This window comes from Muntiacus reevesi, chromosome 4 (genome assembly GCF_963930625.1).
Source record: "Muntiacus reevesi chromosome 4, mMunRee1.1, whole genome shotgun sequence".
Taxonomy (NCBI): domain Eukaryota; kingdom Metazoa; phylum Chordata; class Mammalia; order Artiodactyla; family Cervidae; genus Muntiacus; species Muntiacus reevesi.
The window spans coordinates 164,221,860-164,241,173 of NC_089252.1; the positions used below are offsets into that span (position 1 = coordinate 164,221,860).

Genomic DNA, 19,314 nt, shown 5'->3' on the forward strand with positions numbered 1-19,314 from the left:
TGATGTTGGAGAAGTCTGTTGAGATTCCCTAGGATGGCAAGGAGATCCAATCAGTCCATCCTAAAGGAGATCAGTCCTGAATATTCATTGGAAGGACTGATGCTGAAACTCCAATACTTTGGCCACCTGATGTGAAGAACTGACTCATTGGAAAAGACCCTGATACTGGGAAAGATTGAAGGCAGGAAGAGAAGGGGATGACAGAGGATGAGATGGTTGGATGGCATCACCGACTCAATGGACATGGGTTTAAGTGGAGTTGGTGATGGACACAGAGGCCTAGCGTGCTGCAGTCCATGGGGTCGCCAAGAGTCAGACATGACTGAGCGACTGAACCGAAATTGAAACTGAAAGTTCTGGCCAATGAGATGTAGGTGAAAGTGTGATACAGAACCTTCGTTAAGTCTTTGTAAGAGACAGAGGGCCTGCCCTTCCTTCCTTTCTCCTTTCTGTTGGAGTCTCCTTTCTCCACTTCAGGAATGCAGATATAACGGCTGGAGCTTTAGCAATTACCTTGAAATAGAAGGACAAAGATACAGATAGTTTTCTCTTAACAGTGTATTAGGAGGAGCCAGATTCTTCTATGGCTATATGTAACCTCCATACCAGTCCTGCGCTGCCAATCTCTGAAATTCTTCTGTGTGATAGAGACAATAAATGTCTATCTTGTTTATATCATTATTCCCTGGCATGATAGAGTACCTGTTAAAGGTCCAACTAATTCCAACTACTGTGGCTGGCCCAAAACCATTTTGAGGTCCCATTTCTATAAACAAAGGCAAGGATGAGGCAAAATTATAGAAAAGGGGATTCATGTCTTCACAGCCTTTCCTCTCCCTTCCAGACAGCACTTGGATGCCACCCTCTTCTCTCCCCTGCTCAGAGGTCCAGGCCTTCATGCCAGATGGATATAATCTGTTCTCAAAGGATCTGATAAAACCAATTTCAATTAAAATGTAAAATGATTATACAGCATTTTTTTCTATTTGTCTTGGGCATTTGTATCTTATTTAAGACAATAGTTTCTGATAGAATATTTGGAATTATTAACAGACCGATGTGAGAATTACTTTTGGGCAGGGAAGCCCACACATAAGGTTACTGCCCACTGCTAAGGCTGACTGTGTTGTAATATAAAGCTCCCCACTAGTTTAAGGCAGTTAATGCACCTCTCAAAAAAGGAGTTCACCTTCAACTCCTAAGGAGTAAGGGTTAAGAGAAAGGGAGAAGGGAATTCATTTGAAAAGGCAATTAATAGCATTCTCATTTCCCTGAGGCTACATATTTTATACAAGTTACTTGAACAATCATTATTACATCATCAGTTGTACAAGATTCTATGTGTGCGGCTTCCCTGGTGGCTCAGTGGTGAAAAATCCGCCTGCCAGTGCAGGAGACACAGGTTTGATCCCTAGTCCAGGAAGATCCCACATATCGAGGAGCAACTAAACCTGTGCGCCACAACTATTGACCCCGTGCTCTAGAGCCCAGGAGCCACACCTGCTGAAGCCTGAGGGCCCTGAAGTCCGTGCTCTGCAACAAGGGAAGTCACTGCAGTGGGAAGTCCCCATGCTGCAACTAGAGAGTAGCCTCTACTCTTCAGTTCAGTTCAGTCGCTCAGCTGTGTCTGACTCTTTGTGACCCCATGAACCGCAGCATCCCAGGCCTCCCTGACCATCACCAACTCATGGAGTTTACTCAAACTCATGCCCATCGAGTCGGTGATGCCATCCAGCCATCTCATCCTCTGTCGTCCCCTTCTCCTCCTGCCCCCAATCCCTCCCAGCATCAGGGTCTTTTCCAATGAGTCAACTCTTCGCATGAGGTGGCCAAAGTATTGGAGTTTCAGCTTCAGCATCAGTCCCTCCAATGAACACCCAGGACTGATCTCCTTTAGGATGGACTGGTTGGATCTCCTTGCAGTCCAAGGGACTCTCAAGAGTCTTCTCCAACACCACAGCTCAAAAGCACCAATTTTTCAGCATTCAGCTTTCTTCACAGTCCAACTCTCACATCCATACATGACCACTGGAAAAACCATAGCCTTGACTTGACGGACCTTTGTTGGTAAACAGGAACTAGAAAAAAGCCCACAGCAATAAAGACCCAGCCCAGCCAATTATAAAATCAATCGATCAATAAAATTATGAAAAAATTCTATGCAAGATGCAACTCAGAGGGTAATTTATTTGTGACCAGTCAGTGGTTGAATAAAGAACCTAAACCACATTCCCCTAATCTCTGGTCCTCTGGTCAAATACTCTTCACCTTTTCTTCCTTTCTGAATGTAAACTGAATATGAGTAATGGATAGCTTTCATTTGAAGAAGACAGAATTTATCTATCTGGACTTAAACTACAAGAGAGACAAAACAAACATTTTTTAGAGTAAAAAGTGTGTGTGTGTGTAATAAGTTTTTCCCAAAGGAACATGACCTCTGACCACAAATGTGCATGCGCTCTGGTTTGGTTAAAGTAAAAATTTCTTCAAAGAGCTCAGTGATCTACAGACTACCTAATGAAAACCTCATTGCCTGTCTCCTCTGTGCCTTGATTCCTCAACTGATTCAAAGATCAAATGACTGACAGGGCTATTTAAATGAAACTCTTGTGGCCTCTTCTAGAACCTGGCTCCTTCAGGCTTTCAGACTGATCCTGATCAGAGGTTTGAGGAAGTATCAACTTACTTAATTCAACTATAGTCTCCTAAATGTCTAATTGCACTTGATAGACTGAATCCAGGAGAAATTTCTCTAGACACATCCCCACTGAGGTAAAATTTTCATGACATTCTACTGACTTTTCTAATATTCAAAAGTCAAGCTTATCTTTGCCACTGTTGCTTTGACTAGCATTGCCAGTTTCAGACCATAAACAACGGGCTGTTGTTTATGATGCCACGACAACCATTAGATTTTTTAAAGTTTTAGAAACTGACTTATATTTCTAGGTAAAACAATGAGCAAGCAAAGGAAACCACAAGAAAAGTGCCACAAAGCCCTCATCTGAAAACAGTTCAAAGCAAGAAGACAGAATTTCTTCTTTGTAAGTCTCAGAGGTACAATGTTCATTTAACTTTTAAATTCTATGTCCAGGATTTCTAGAAATGCTTGATACCTTTGGTTATCTGAAATTAACAAATGACTTTTATCATCAAAAACTCAACCTCATTAGGTATTTTTTATATGAGTATGACCTTATAACATGAGGTTTTTGCATGTGAAGTTAAGTTTCTAAAGAAAGAAGCAGCAATTAGAAACTATAAATTTAATTAAAAGCACAGGTGTAGCAAATATGCTGCATAAAAACAAATTTATCACACACACAGAAAAATTGGAATGTGAATATTATAAAAATATCACCCCTTTTAAACTTTAAAACTACAGGTTCTTTTAATTAGTAAGTATCAATGGAGCATTAAATGCAATTTAAAAACACAAAACTGCATATTACACACTTGCTTTTTAGGAACAAATAAAATAGTAAATCAAGAAACATATTTTAATAATGTCTCAGGTTTAATTTGCCTATAAAGGAAAATTCAAATTATCTTTTGTAATGAAAACACAAATATCTTTAGTCAGAACAAATTAATATTACTCAATTCTCAATATGCTGTTCTCTTATAAAATAAAAACTCATCAAGTTCCTTCAAAAGAAATTTGTTTTTAATAATATGATCACTGAGTGTAAAACAAAATTTACATAGGCATATGACTAATCATTGATTTTGTTTTTTTTAAATATTTAATCATTTAATTTCTTCTGCTTATATGCATTAAGTTGAATAAAATTTACATTTAGAAAAGCAAATGATTGCCAAGAAGGAAAAAGAGATTACCCCCCTCCATATATTCTGGAGTAGAATAAACAAACACATCACACACATAATCGGACCATTTAAAAACATACCTTTGTCTCATGCATCCAACCTGGACTGGTGATCTATTTCACACTTGAGACAAGTGCTTGGGGCTGGTGTACTGGGATGACCCAGAGGGATGGGATGGGGAGGGAGGTGGGAGGGGGGTTCAGGATGGGGAACATATGTACACCCATGGCTGATTCATGTCAATGTATGGCCAAAACCACTACAATATTGTAAAGTAATTAGCCTCCAACTAATAAAAATAAATGAAAAAATAAAAAAGAGAAAAAAAATTAAAAAATAAAAACATCCTTTTGCAGACAACTATAGTCCCATTTCTTGAAGTGTTCTGACTACATATATGTATTTACTTGAATACAGTCTCTTCAAATTGGCAGACAGCAGAAAAAGAATATCGTAGTGCACATCTGTTAGTAGGTTCCACATTTCAACCAGAAAAGCATTCATCAACGCTCTACTTGGAATGAGTTCTAATAAGAGAAGCAAACCAGAATTCTAAACCAAAGATTTTTCCTAAAGAAAGATAATGTGCTTACCGTATAGAGCTCATTGAGAACCTTCATCAAATCCTCATGAAGCTGGAATGCAATCTCTTTGCTCTGTAATAAGAAATTCAGAATATTAAAAAATGTTACAGAAACTTGTTTCTTGATGATTTACATCTTAAAAAGCTCAGACTGAAAATAGAAGAATGTGTGTAACACAATGGAAGGCCAGCATGGCCCTAATATAATAAATATCTTCGACTAAATGTCCCTTTCTAGACACTCAAAGTGTGCACCCAAGATCACCGTAGGTTGGACAGAAGCAAATACGTGGACAGGGTGAGTGGCTCTCCCACCATCCAAATCAGACTTTATTAAGAAAGGAGGGAAAAAGTAAGTAAGGTGAAGCACTGGGCTTGCTCAGAACTTGAGTGGCAGAACTTAAAGTCATTAAAAGATGATTTCTAGCTCCTAGTTTCCCATCTCAGTATCATCACAAGGGAATTATGCAGCATGAATTCTAAAAATCTAAGTCAGAAGCCAAAAGGGAAATTAACTCTCCCTTTCCAAAATAAATATTTAACTACGAATTTTCTTTTTAACTGAAGCACAGTTGATTAACAATGTTGTTTTAGTTTCTGGTATATAGCAAAGTGATTCAGTTACACATGTATATAATCAGTTCAGTTCAGTTCAGTCGCTCAGTCGTGTCCGACTCTTAGCGACCCCATGAACCGCAGCATGCCAGGCTTCTCTGTCCATCACCAACTCCCGGAGTTCACCCAAATCTATGTCTATCGAGTCAGTGATGCCATCCAACCATCTCATCCTCTATCATCCCCTTCTCCTGCCCTCAATCTTTCCCAGCATCAAGGTCTTTTCAAATGAGTCAGTTCTTCGCATCAGGTGGCCAAAGTATTGGATTTTCAGCTTAAGCATCAGTCCCTCCAATGAACACCCAGGACTGATCTCCTTTAGGATGGACTGGTTGGATCTCCTGGCAGTCCAAGGGACTCTCAAGAGTCTTCTCCAACACCGTAGTTCAAAAGCATCAATTCTTCTGCACTCAGCTTTCTTTATAGTCCAACTCTCACATCCATACATGACTATTGGGAAAACCACAGCCTTGACTAGACGGACCTTTGTTGACAAAGTAATGTCTCTGCTTTTTAATATGCTGTCTTGGTTGGTCATAACTTTCCTTCCAAGGAGTAAGTGTCTTTTAATTTTCAGATTCTTTTCCATTACAGTTTATTACAAGATATTGAATATACTTCCCTGTGCTATACAGTAGGACCTTGCTGTTTATTTTATATGTAGTAGTTTGTGTCTGCTAGTCCCAAACTTCTAATCTATCCCTCCCGACTGCTTTCCCCTTTGGTAACCATACGATTGTTTTCTATGTCTTCGAGTCAGTTTTTGTTTTGTAATTAAGTTCATTTATATCCTTTTTAAAGGTTCTGCATATAAGTGATAACATATGATACGTCTTTCCCTTTGACTGACGGCAAATTTTAATTTTAAGAAAACACTTTCAAAGCAGTGAATTGGTAAGGCCACTTATGATCCACATATGTTTTGCCTCTGCATTTATTATTGTTATCTTTTCATTAAGACAAAAAAGAGAGTTTTACTCTTTCACTCGGTCAATGACAGCATTAAAGATATTTTTCCCTAGGTTAATTCTGAGGGTTTCACAAAGAAGTATTTTGACTTTTCTTTTTTTTTTTTCAGGAAAATCTGTAAGCTACTTTAAGGGAAATCATATATCCAAATTACTTTTCTTGTTTTGAGCTCCTTTAGTCAGCTACAGAGAATGAAAAAAAAAAAAGTGTAGCATGGTTTAATCTACAGTTTGAGATAATAACAACAATATCCATGGTCGATTGCTGTGTCTCCAACAGACTGCCAGATATGATAAAAGGCCATATCTTTAGCAGTTCGTTGATCCTGGTGTCCTGCACACTGCGTGGGCTCAAGGCCAGAACTAGGTGAGGCAAGTGAGGAGATGAGGGTATGGAATTTAAGGAGACCCTAGGCCAGGCTCTGCTTCAGCACACAGAAAGTTTCCAATCAACACTTGCTAAAAGAATCTGTACGTTGAAATACTGTTTGTGTAACTGCTGAAGTAGTTATACCTTTGCTGAAGGCTGGTCACTCCTAAGAAGGCAGAAAACAAGGACCTGCAGACCACCCCTAATAAAATAATAGGACCTAGATGAAACACCGTCCATCTGCAAACACAAGGTCAGTGGGATAGGCCTCCCTTAAGAAAGGACAAATGTGATGAAGCAAAAATTCGTGAACATAAAATGTTCACGACACGGGAAGATGACATGAGGGCAGACGTTGAACTCTGAGAAATTCCAGTTCAGTAGGAGCATTTGTCTCGGGTGTTCCTGGAGTGATAAGGATGCTGCTGTTTATCAGACTCTGAGAGTTTTAAAATCCCTACACTGGAGTTAAGAGATTTTGCGTTTTGCTGTGCTCCTAGTAAGTGAAGAGGTGGGTTAAGAATCACTGGAGAGGGAAAGGAAAGGCACAAAGTGAGCAGATGAAGCCAACTGAAGCTCATTTTATTTGCCCTAAATCCTGGCTATTCTGACTGCATACGTTACACTGCAATCTCCTATGACCTCAGTTTGGTGTTATTTTAATATCGTATTTCATTTAAGGATCTGAGCTACCAATTCAGAACTCTCTAATGGGATCAAAGGCCACCAAGTAACTCTGCTCGACTGCCTACACTGCAGGTAGCAAGTCTGAAAAGAAAATATTTCTTGGCTAAGGCTTTAGAACAAAAACAGAAAAAATCCCTTAGGTCCAATTAACCCCAAGCCAAGAAAATTTAGGATCAGAAGTCAAGCATCCAAGTATCCAAGTCAAGTATCTTCGGGCAAGCAAAAAAGATTCTTTGCGTATTTCATATTCTACAAGATTTCGGGTAACAAGGTAGAAGAAATCTGGCATTACACACATGCTGCCACATTTTTGTTTACCTTTGCTCAGAGGCCCTGAAATTAAAAGTTATCTTGGAGGCAGTATAGAATAATGCTTAAAAGCAAGGACTCTGGAGTCAATGCTGGGACCAAAATCTGAAAGGCTTTGAATTCCCTTGTGCCTCAGTTTCCAAACCTATTAAAGGAATGCAGTCCTTGTACCTATGTCATAGGCTTGATCACAACATCAGTCAGATGACACAGACGTTGCACTCAGAATGGTACCTATCACACAGCAAACATCCCATAAATGTTTGATTATTTAATTCTTTCCTAAACACTGTAATGCTAACTCCCTTGAGTGAAAAGCCCAAGTTGTATCTTTCCTTCTTGTGGTCTCTGTGGATACTTATTTCATTGACTTCCACGCAGACAGTGCTTGGCAGATCCTGGCTGAAATGAATTTGATGTCCCCCGAAACCACTCCACCCCTTGGCCTGGCCTTTAGATCCATCTAAGTGACCCCTGACTCGGAAGGGACTCAGGCACTGTGCTGTAGTCCCTGAACCCTTCTTACCTCCATATACCCTTGCCATTCATGTTCACTGAACTTACCTGTGTTCCATTTTCATGGGGGTCTTATTACTACTGATATCAGATGAATTAATCAAACATCCATTAAGAAATGGATAAGCCAATGCGATAAGTCATATACGGCTCATGCAAGAGGCCCTCGAAGGGCCAGACTCCAGCATGAACCTTAAATTTTGTGAAAAGTTGGTGGGGAATTATTTTCAGGTAGGAAGACCCCCTGGCTACTCTCACAACACCTCACCGAAGTTTCCACTTATTTGTTTGCTTTGAATGACAATTTAAACCCCCCATGATAACCTCGAAATTAACCCTTTTCTCCCTACCACCACGCCTTTTGTTGCAGAGATGGTTAAAGAATTGGGCTATGTGCTGAAACTCGAGATCATGTGACTAGAGTGAAACATGAATTTGCACACCCTTTTGTTCATAGACACTTGGCTGGACAATATCAAGACTGAGTCTGAGTGCTGGGGGCTTGGTCCCTGTTCTTACGGCATGTAAAAAAGTGAAAGTCACTCAGTTGAGTCCAACTCTGTGAACTCATAGACTGGAGCCTGCCAGGCTCCTCTGTCCGTGGAATATTCCAAGCAAGAATACTGGAGTGGGTTGCCATTCTCTTCTCTCGGGACACAACAACAATGAAAAGATCACTGCATGTTGTCCCCTCCCTCAACTTTAAACATGTTTTCAATTTATTACAGTAACAGAGAAAAGGGAGCGTTTCTTCTAAATATGACTCTGGAGCCCAAAAGCAGCAATCTTAAACCAAAACACATCTGCTGTGGCACACAGTATGCTGACCTACTCAACTAATGCACTGAAGTCCTTTAATTAGAAAGTATCTGGGTTATCAAATCCATCAAAATTCAATAGGTTAAGTACACCTCTGGATTTTATTTCATTAAAAATTTGAAAACTGAGAGAACAGACCCTTGACCAAGAGCTGCTAGGTAAGAAAAATGATATGAGTATTCAGGAAAGCAATCAATGTTCCCTTTGTACAAGAGAAAAAAATAACTTTATGAAATGATGTATGTTTGAAATAAAGCCTTTTCTATGTTATTTGAGACTGAGTGATTACTTTTGCACAGGGAAGGTGAGTTCTCTCCAACTGCTTCAGGTATGAAGTTGGAAAAGCAGAGTTTTCTCCCCCATTCTGTGGGCCTACGTAAGTTCAGATGATGGTAAAACGTCTAATGCATTGCAATAGGATTCTAAGATTCTAACCAAAGGGGATGGAAAACTGATTAGAGCTTCCATTCAGTTGACATTTATTGAATGTCTCCAATGTCTAAACCCTGACTTGAATACTAAGTCAATTTTTAATTGTTTCCTATTTACTGTCACTCAAACTTAAGTCCAAAAGGTACAGTCCCAAAGTGTCTACCTTTTTCCATTATAAAAACAAATTAAGCATATTGAAGAACATTGGAAAAATAGAGAACAAAAGGATAAAATGGCTCAGATGGTAAAGAACCTGCCTGCAATGCAGGACACCTGGGTTTGATCCCTCAGCTGAGAAGATCCCCTGGAAAAGCGAATGGCAACCCACTCCAGTATGCTTGCCTGGAGAATCCCATGGATGGAGAAGCCTGGTGGGCTTCAGTTCATGGGGTCGCAAAGACATGACTGAGTGATTTTCACTTTTACCACCATTATAATTTGATTGGTGTATTTCCTTCAAGTTTGTTTATCTAAACATAGGTCTCAGTTGTAATCATTCTACAGTAATAAAGTATCTATTTTACTCTGCTTTTTTTCAGTTATCAAATATTTTTCTATGTGTCTATATAATTTTCTGAACATTATTTTTGATTTATAACTAGCCAGTGAAGGTATCTTAACCATTTTTCTATTATGGTTTCCATTATTTCCACTATTTTCCACCATTCAATTACTTACTTATTCATTTAACTTCACCAATATATTTTAAGCACTCTGAACTACTATCATGAAAGCTGCTCTGAATGCATTCTTGCATTTTATGTTGTTTCTTTAATATGAATTCCCAGACGTGAAATTAAGACCCTTGATTCATATTGGAAGAGTACTTTCTAAAAGGGTTATAATGAACTTATAATGCTTCAGGACAGTAGGGTCACTCATGTCAGAATCTGGGATTTATCCAAGACCTGCATCATCTCTTTTGAAAGAGAAGCCACCAATTCCATCTATTCTGACTGATCTGTTTTTCTGTATAGTATTAGAATTTCCTTTTAAGATAAAGATCTAACTATGTCCTTCTTCTGATTAAAACCCATCAAATGCTTGCTATAATATTTTCAGGATGGCGTTCCAATTTCTTAAGTCATTCATAACTTCCCTTGTCAAACCAGTCTACCTTTCCTTCCACAAATCTCAAACCACATCCTTCAACCTGTTCATGAACTGCTCATTCCCAGGTCCTGCTTTCACATCTCTGCTTTTCCCATGCTGCCCCCCCTGCCTGGACTCCCCTTCCTTCTCTGGCCTGTTACTGTCCTACATGTGACTACTCTGTGAAGACTTTACTGTAACTTTACCATGTCCTTCAAATAAAGAGACAAGACCCTCCCTTCTCTGGGACTTTATAATACATTCATTCATCATCACTTATATGCTGTATGATTTAGTGGTCAAATGTTCAAACTATAAGACTGAACGCGTTGTCAAACTCATGTCTGTGCATAGGTTAATTTTTTTAGTTTCCTCAATGGCAAAACAGAGATGCCAATAGTCTCTACATCACAGGGTTTTATTCGGATGGTTCTTATTTTATTTTGTTAAAGTTTTTTTGATATGGACTATTTTTAAAGTCTTTGTTACAATATCGCTTCTATGTTTTGGTTTTTTGGCCAAGAAGCATGTGGGATCTTAGCTCTCCAACCTGGGATCAAACCTGTACCCCCTGAACTGAAAGGTTCAGTCTTAGCCACTGGACTGACGGGGAAGTCCCCGTGATGGTCCATATTACCACTCGACACAAAACCCAGCATCCAGTAAGCATTAAACGGATGCCGCCTGTTATTATTACACTCCTCATGTTTCTATTTCTCTTCATAAACAGAGGGCTGTTTTTTTTGAAAGCAGGGATTCCTAGGGACTGCTCTGGTGCCTCGCACACTAGGTGCTTGATAAACTTTTGATGAATGAATGGGACCCAGAGCTGAGTAAGCATGGCTTCCGCCCTCCAGAGTTCAGTCTCATGGAGGAGGTAGATGGGCCCAAAGCTTCCTATACGGAGCTCTGTGATAAGCGCTACACTGGGTGGACCCTGGCCAGATCGCTATTCCTAGAGAACTGCAGGCTTGTTCCCTGGAACCTCCCAGAAAGGAGAGAAAGGAGGGCAAAAGAAAGAGCATAATTAAAACAATCATTATTTAGTACATTGAGCAATCAATCAAGTAATCCATGTGGTTGTATTAAATGACCAATTCAGAGGGCCTCTGGCCTCTCATGGAGTTATTTTATAAAGTAAATCTATTGTGATGATCAGTCAAGAAATCCTAACCTTATGCTGAGTCAGAGTGAGGCTGAGAGAGGAGAAAAACCAGATTAAATATTTAATAAGAGGGCTTCATATGATTTTAGTGTCTTACGCTTGGTGAGTTTTGGATGTGAACTCTGATTAAAAGGGTCAGCCCATACTTCCACAGTGTACATGCTTTTAAATTTTCAAAAGCTCGTGTTCATGTGTTCTTATAATAATTCATTCTCTTAATTCTTGTAAACTCTGAAGACAGCAGCAATAGCATCCTCCAAAATGCCTAATGGAAAAAGTTGGGTTGGGCTTAATGGTCTGAAGCAAACTTCTGGATCATATTAATAGCATTTTTGCACATTTCCTTTTTATCTGTCAAGGGACATCATTTTGTACTTGTTAAAATCACAACTAAATATCAGTGCATGGAATCATCCTCACAATCGACTTCATTTCCAAGAAGAAAAATAATCAACATTCTTTTAGATAAAATTCCATGCCACTAGAAAATGTAAGAAAATTAAGAAAAGCAATAGTAGATACAGGGAAAACGGTTAGAACTAGTCTAACAGTTAGTTGCTCAGTCGTGTCCGACTCTTTGCGATCCCATGGACTGTAACCCGCCAGGCTCCTCCAGCCATAGAATTGTCCAGGCAAGAATACTGGAGTGGGCTACCATTCCCTTCTCCAGGGGATCTTCCCAACCCAGGGACTGAACCCAGGCTTTCTGCATTGCAGGCAGATTCTTTACCATCTGAGCCACCAGGGAAGCCCAGTTAGAAGGGAACCAGAGCTTAATTTTGAAACAAGACAAAGTGCAACCTTAAAGGACCTATCTGGGGTATCTCCTAGAATGTTCACTGATGTAATTGCTGGCAAATGAGGTATTGCCTGTGAGCAGGCAAAGGTGCTAAGTCAGGCACACAGTCTCACTCATAACTGCCCAGGTATAAAGAGTACTTGGACAGATTAAGCAGTAACTCAAGACTGAAATTTTAAATCCTACAGGGAATAAGGTAAACGAAATAACTATTCTCATGTTCAGCTTGCATTACTTTAACTCTTCAAGAAGCACAATGTTTCATGCTAGAAATATTTCTCCACTCAAAATGGTGATACACTGGAAACAGCACTTCAGTGTCACTAAATGAAGAATCATTCAAGCACAAACTCTCAAGAGCTGATGTAAATAAGCCAACCTAACTAAAATCAGAATGTGTCATGAACTCTGGTCGAGACTGTAACAATTAACTAAAAAATACCATGGATATATTTCCAGACCACTTTTCAATATGCTGAACTTTACAAAAACATAATAGTTCAGTTTTATTATTCCATAAGCCTCTTATCCTTCTCCATCAGAGGGCAGACAGACTGAAAAGCAACATCACAGAAAACTAACCAGTTTGAACACATGGACCATGGCCTTGTCTAACTCAATGAAACTATGAGCCATGCTGTGTAGGGCCACCCAAGATGGACGGGTCCTGGTGGAGAGTTCTGACAAAACGAGTTCTGGCAAAACATGGTCCAACGGAGAAGGGAATGGCAAACCACTTCAGTATTCTTGCCTTGAGAACTCCATGAACCGTATGAGAAGGCAAAAAGATAGGACACTGAAAGATGAACTCCCCAGGTCAGTAGGTGCCCAACAGGCTACTGGAGAAGAGTGGAGAAATAACTCCAGAAAGAACGAAGAGACAGAGGCAAACCAAAAACAACATCCCACTGTGAATGTGACAGGTGATGGAAGTAAAGTCTGATGTTGTAAAGAGCAATACTGAATAGGAACCTGGAATGTTAGGTCCATGAATCAAGGTAAATTGGAAGTGGTCAAACAGGAGATGGCAAGAGTGAATGTTGACATTTTAGGAATCAGCAAACTAAAATGGACTGAAATGGGTGAATTTAACTCAGATGACCACTATATCTGCTACTGTGGGCAGGAATCCCTTAGAAGAAAAGAAGTAGCCATCATAGTCAACAAGAGAGTCCAAAATGCAGTACTTGGATGCAATCTCAATGATCTCTGTTCATTTGCAAGGCAAACCATTCAATATCACAATAATCCAAGTCTATGCCCTGATCAGTAATGCTGAAGAAGTTGAAGTTGAATGGTTCTATGAAGAACTACAAGATCTTCTAGAACACCCAAAAAAGATGTCCTTTTCATTATAGGGGACTGGAATGCAAAAGTCAGAAGTCAAGAAATACCTGGAGTAACAGTCAAATTTGGCCTAGGAGTACAGAATGAAGCAGGGCAAAGGCTAATAGAGTTTTGCCAAGAGAATGAACTGGTCATAGCAAACACCCTCTTCCAACAACACAAGTGAAGACTACAAATGGACATCACCAGACGGTCAATACTGAAATCAGACAGATTATATTCTTTGCAGCCAAAGATGGAGAAGCTCTATACACTCAGCAAAAACAAGACAGGGAGCAGACTGTGGCTCAGATCGTGAACTCCTTATTGCCAAATTCAGACTGAAATTGAAGAAAGTAGGGAAAACCACTAGACTATTCAGGTATGACCTAAATCAAACCCCTTATGATTATACAGTGGAAGTGACAAATAGATTCAAAGGGTTAAATCTGATAGAGAGCCTGAAGAACTATGGATGGAAGTTCATGACACTGTACAAGAGGCAGGGATCAAGACCATACCCAAGCAAAATAAATGCAAAATGGCAAAATGGTTGTCTGAGGAGGACTTACAAATGGCTGAGAAAAGAAGAGAAGCAAAAAGCAAAGGAGAAAAGGAATGATATACCCATTTGAATGCAGAGTTCCAAAGAATAGCAAGGAGAGATAAGAAAGCCTTCCTCAGCGATCAATGCAAAGAAATAGAGGAAAACAATAGGATGGGAAAGACTAGAGATCTCTTCAAGAAAAGTCGAGATACCAAAGGAACATTTCATGCAAAGATGGGCTCAATAAAGGACAGAAATGGTACGGACCTAACAGAAGCAGAAGATATTAAGAAGAGGTGGCAAGGATACACAGAACTATACAAAAGAGAACTTCATGACCCAGATAAGCATGATGGTGTGATCCCTCACCTAGAGCCAGACATCCTGAAATGTGAAGTGGGCCTTAGGGAGCATCACTACAAACAAAGCTAGTGGAGGTGATGGAATTCCAGTTGAGCTATTTCAGATACTAAAAGATGATGCTGTGAAAGTGCTGCACTCAATATGCCAGCAAATTTGGAAAACTCAGCAGTGGCCACAGGACTGGGAAAGGTCAGTTTCCATTCCAATCCAAAGAAAGGCAATGCCAAAGAATGCGCAAACTACCACACAATTGCACTCATCTCACACGCTAGCAAAGTAAGGCTCAAAATTCCCTAAGCCAGGCTTTGACAGTATGGGAACCGTGAACTTCCAGATGTTCAAGCTGGATTTAGAAAAGGCTGAGGAACCAGAGATCAAATTGCCAACATCATCGAAAAAGCAAGAGAGTTCCAGAAAAACATCTACTTCTGCTTTATTGACTATGCCAAAGCCTTTGACTGTGTGAATCACAATAAACTGTAGAAAATTCTTCAAGAGATGGGAATACCAGGCCACCTATCTGCTCCCTAGAAATCTGTATGCAGGTCAGGAAGCAACAGTTAGAACAGGACATGGAACAACAGACTGGTTCCAAATAGGAAAAGGAGTACGTCAAGGCTGTATATTGTCAGTCTGATTATTTAACTCATATGCAAAGTACATCATGAGAAATGCTGGGCTAGAAGAAGCACAAGCTGGAATCAAGATTGCTGGGAGAAATATAAATAACCTCAGATATGCAGATGACACCACCCTTATGGCAGAAAGTGAAGAAAAACTACAGAGCCTCTTGATGAAAGTGAAAGAGGAGAGTGAAAAAGCTGGCTTAAAGCTCAATGGTCAGAAAACCAAGATTATGGCATCCAGTCCCATCACTTCATGGCAAATAGATGGGGAACCAGTGGAAACAGTGGCAGACTTTACTATTTCGGGCTCCAAAAAACACTGCAGATGGTGACTGCAACCATGAAATTAAAACATGCTTGCTCCTTGGAAGAACAACTATGAGAAACCTAGACAGCATATTAAGAAACGGAGGCACTACTTTGTCGACATAGGTCCGTCTAGTTAAAGCTATGATTTTTTCAGTAGTCATGTTTGGATGTTAGTATTGGACCATAAAGAAGGCTGAGTACAAAGAATTGATGCTTTTGAACTGTGGTGCTGGAGAAGACTCTTGAGAGTCCCTTGGACTGCAAGGAGGTCAAACAAGTCAGTCCTAAAGTAAGTGAACCCTGAATATTCATTGGAAGTACTAATGCTAAAGCTCCAAAATTTTGGGCACCTGATGTGAGGAGCCAATGCATTGGAAAAGACCCTGCTGCTGGGAAAGATTGAGGGCAGGAGAAGGGGACAACAGCGGACAAGATGGTTGGAGGCATCACCGACTTAATGGACATGAGTTTGAGCAAACTCTGGGAGATGGTGAAGCACAGGTAAGCCTGGTGTGCTGCAGTTCATGGGGTCACAAAGGGTCAGACACGCCTGAGTGACTGAACAACAACTGCGATAGTTGTTTGCCGTCTTGCAGCTAGTAGTATTAAGGACACTTTCTTTATAACACTTCAAGGGCTGGAAGCTAAGATCTTGGGAGGATTAGGAGACAACATACACCTCTCAGTGACCTGCATTGCTTGCAATCACACTGTTTTGTAAGAGCTGGTCCAAACCCACATTTGCATAGTTAATGTAAGCCTAAGAATCTTGGGATCATGGTTAGATTTTTTCTCCCCCTAATAAGCTAAAGAGCCATCAGACAAAGGAGTAGAAGCCTTAAAATCTGATTAGGATGGACTGAATAACAATGTCCTGGTTTTAAATTTCCATCAAACCTTTCATAAAATAACAACAAAAAGCCATTTGATTCATTCTGGATCTACATGAATGAGAACTTTTAGAAGACAATATCATTGTAAGTATGGAAATACCCTCTGGCTATAAGTCATGACAGCAAAAACCATCACCCACATTACTAATGCACCAGCTCGCTAACTAGTTTCCCCAAGACTGGTTTTTTTCTCATTCCAATTTACTCCTTCCACTGCTCTCCAAAAACAACACTGACGATGTCACACCCTGATGCAAAATCTCTTTGTTTCCTTAGTTGCTTAGATGTGTGTGCGTGTATGCTCAGTTGCTTTATTTGTGTCTGACTCTTTGCGACCCTATGGACTGTAGCCTGCCAGGCTCTTTCAGTCCACAGGATTCTTCAGGCAAAAATACTGGAGTGGGTTGCCATGCCCTCCTCCAGGGGATCTTCCTGACTCAGGGATTGAACCTGCCTCTCCTGTGGCTCCTGCATTGCAGGCAGATTCTTCATTGCTGAGCAAGTGGGGAAACACCCTAGTTGCTTAGATAACAACATACCAACTCCTCACACTGGGAATCAAAACTCTTGCATGCCTGCAGCCTTCACCCCCACCCGCCATTTCTAGAACTCAGATAGGTGTTACCCCACGATGTACGCTTTGCTACGTTACAGGCTACACTCCTAGTGCCAGCCAGCTGTGTAACTGATACGAGCTTTAGGTTCAGGCCAAAATGAGGTGGCCTACAATGACAACTGTAATCCATGGAATTCTCCAGGCCAGAATACTGGAGTGGGCAGCCTATCCTTTCTCCAAGGGATCTTCCCAACCCAGGGATTGAACCCAGGTCTCCCGCATTGCAGGCGGATTCTTTACCAGCTGAGCCACAAGAGAAGCCCAAGAGTACTGGAGTGGGTGGCCTATCCCTTCAAACCAGGGGATCTTCCTGACCCAGGAATTGAACTGGCATCTTCTGCACTGCAGGTATATTCTTTACCAACTGAGCTATCAGGGAAGCCCAAGAAATGAAATTTTAATGGGAATGTTTATTCAAGCCAATGCATTAGACAATTATGATTCTGTGTTCCACTGGACACTACCAAAGTTTACAAAGTGACAGTGATGCTTGTATTTATTCACTATCAATTACCGAATATTATGGGATTTTCTCAATTTATATAGTTCACATATCCAGTGTCAAATTTTGTTTTATTTTTTAAGTTTCTAGGTTGATCTGACAAAGTATTTTGTTGGTAAAATTTCTGTTTGTTTCTATGTAATTGCTTCTCTAATGATGAAAGTGAAAGTGAAGTCGCTCAGTCGTGTCTGACTCTTTGCGACCCCATGGACTGTAGCCAACTAGGCTCCTCCATCTATGGGATTTTCCAGGCAAGAATACTAGAGTGGGTTACCATTTCCTTCTCCAGAAGATCTTCCCAACCCAGGGATTGAACCCGGGTCTCCCACATTGTAGGCAGATGCTTTACCATCTGAGTCACCAGGGAAGTCCCTCTAATAATGAGAAAAGCTTTTTTCTCCCCTATGAGATTTAAAAGGTACTGAAATCAATCTGTCAGCCACATTCAATATCTCTTTGTAACTGCATATTTTGGATTGCTATCATTCAAGGTATCACAAGTGTTTCTTAACTCAAATATTTGCTATATGTGCTACATCCCCCAATATGGCATTTCTGACAGCTGCTGGAAATCTCTTAGAATCCCACTGTGTGAAATTAAACAGTCTACAAATGGTAAGAAACCTTAGCTAGCAACCACAATACTGTTCTCAGGTTGCTTCAGACTTTGTTGATCTCAACTGCAGACACCTTGAAATACTGTGGGAGCGTTCTCTCCTTATCAGTTCTTCCCCCCGCCCCTCTCATCAGTTCTGTTAAGAATGTAATCTCCTTCCTGGATGAGCAGAATGGGTTCAGTGTCTAAGGCTCTTTGCAAATGAACTTTCTTACATGCTGATCTTTTATGAATAACTGAACCTGAATAAACTGGTGGGCTTCCTTGCTGCCTCAGTGGTAATGAACTCACCTGCTAATGGAGGAGATGCGGGTTCGATCCCTGAGTTGGGAGGATCCCCTGGAGAAGGAAATGGCAACCCTCTCCAGTGTTCTTGCCTGGGAAATCCCATGGACAGAGGAGCCTGGTGGGCTACAGTCTATGGGCTTGCAAAAGAGTTGGACACGGCTTAGTGACTAAACAACAGTAACGACAAATAAACTGGCACTGAATATGCGTGTATATATATATAAAATATACATTACTATTATACATATATTTATTCTTTTTTCAAAATTCTCTTGATGAGAGATAAGAGATTGGGAGTCTTTACTCCGTATTTGCTAATTTAATCAAGAGTTATAAATCAGGTAATTGAAAAGCAAACCAAACTGGAAAATTTCTTTTAAACAATGCTTGGAAAAATGGAAAACTCAGGTTGGATGAATGGCTCTTGACTCCCCTCAGGGGACACATGGTAACCTCTGAAGGTATTTCTGGTTGTCACAACCAGAAAGGTGCTTCTGGCATCTAGCAGGTAGAGAAACCCACAGTCATCCAATTGTTCTTCCATCAGTAATGTGTCATTTTGCTCCAGTTGCTTTCAATATGTTTTCTGGTTAGTTTTTTCTTGATTATGATGTATGCAGGTATGGACTTCTTTGGATTCAGCTAGTGTGGGTTTTTATGGCTTCTTGAATGGGTAGGTTTATCTCTTTTGCCACATTTGAGAAGCTTTCCTGCAATTATTTTTTGAAATATTTTTTCTACCTACTCTCTTTCTCCTCTCCTTCGGACACTGCTGAAATGAATTATCAGACCTTCGGTGTTGTCCCAAAGCTCCCAGACGCACTGACTATTTTTTCCCCAATCTTTTCTTCTCTCTGTTGTTCAAATTAGATAGTTTCTACTAACCTATCTTCAAGACTAACAGAAACTAATCTCTTTCCTCTGTTATCCTTATTCTTCTATTGAAACCCATCTAGTGAGTTTTTAGTTTTGATTACAGCAAGGAGATCAAAATGATTCAATCCTAAAGGAAATCAACCCTGAATATTCACTGGAAGGACTG

General features: G+C 40.2%; 1 protein-coding gene across 2 annotated transcripts in view; it reads right to left on the bottom strand.

The window, feature by feature from the left end:
- SRGAP1 (SLIT-ROBO Rho GTPase activating protein 1) overlaps positions 1-19,314 on the bottom strand; it is a 295,272-nt gene that overhangs the window by 116,057 nt on the left and 159,901 nt on the right. For both annotated transcript variants that reach the window (XM_065934719.1, XM_065934718.1), the window contains exon 4: positions 4,425-4,487. In XM_065934719.1, the coding sequence (XP_065790791.1) occupies positions 4,425-4,487 (63 nt within the window). The remainder of the gene's footprint in view (positions 1-4,424; positions 4,488-19,314) is intronic.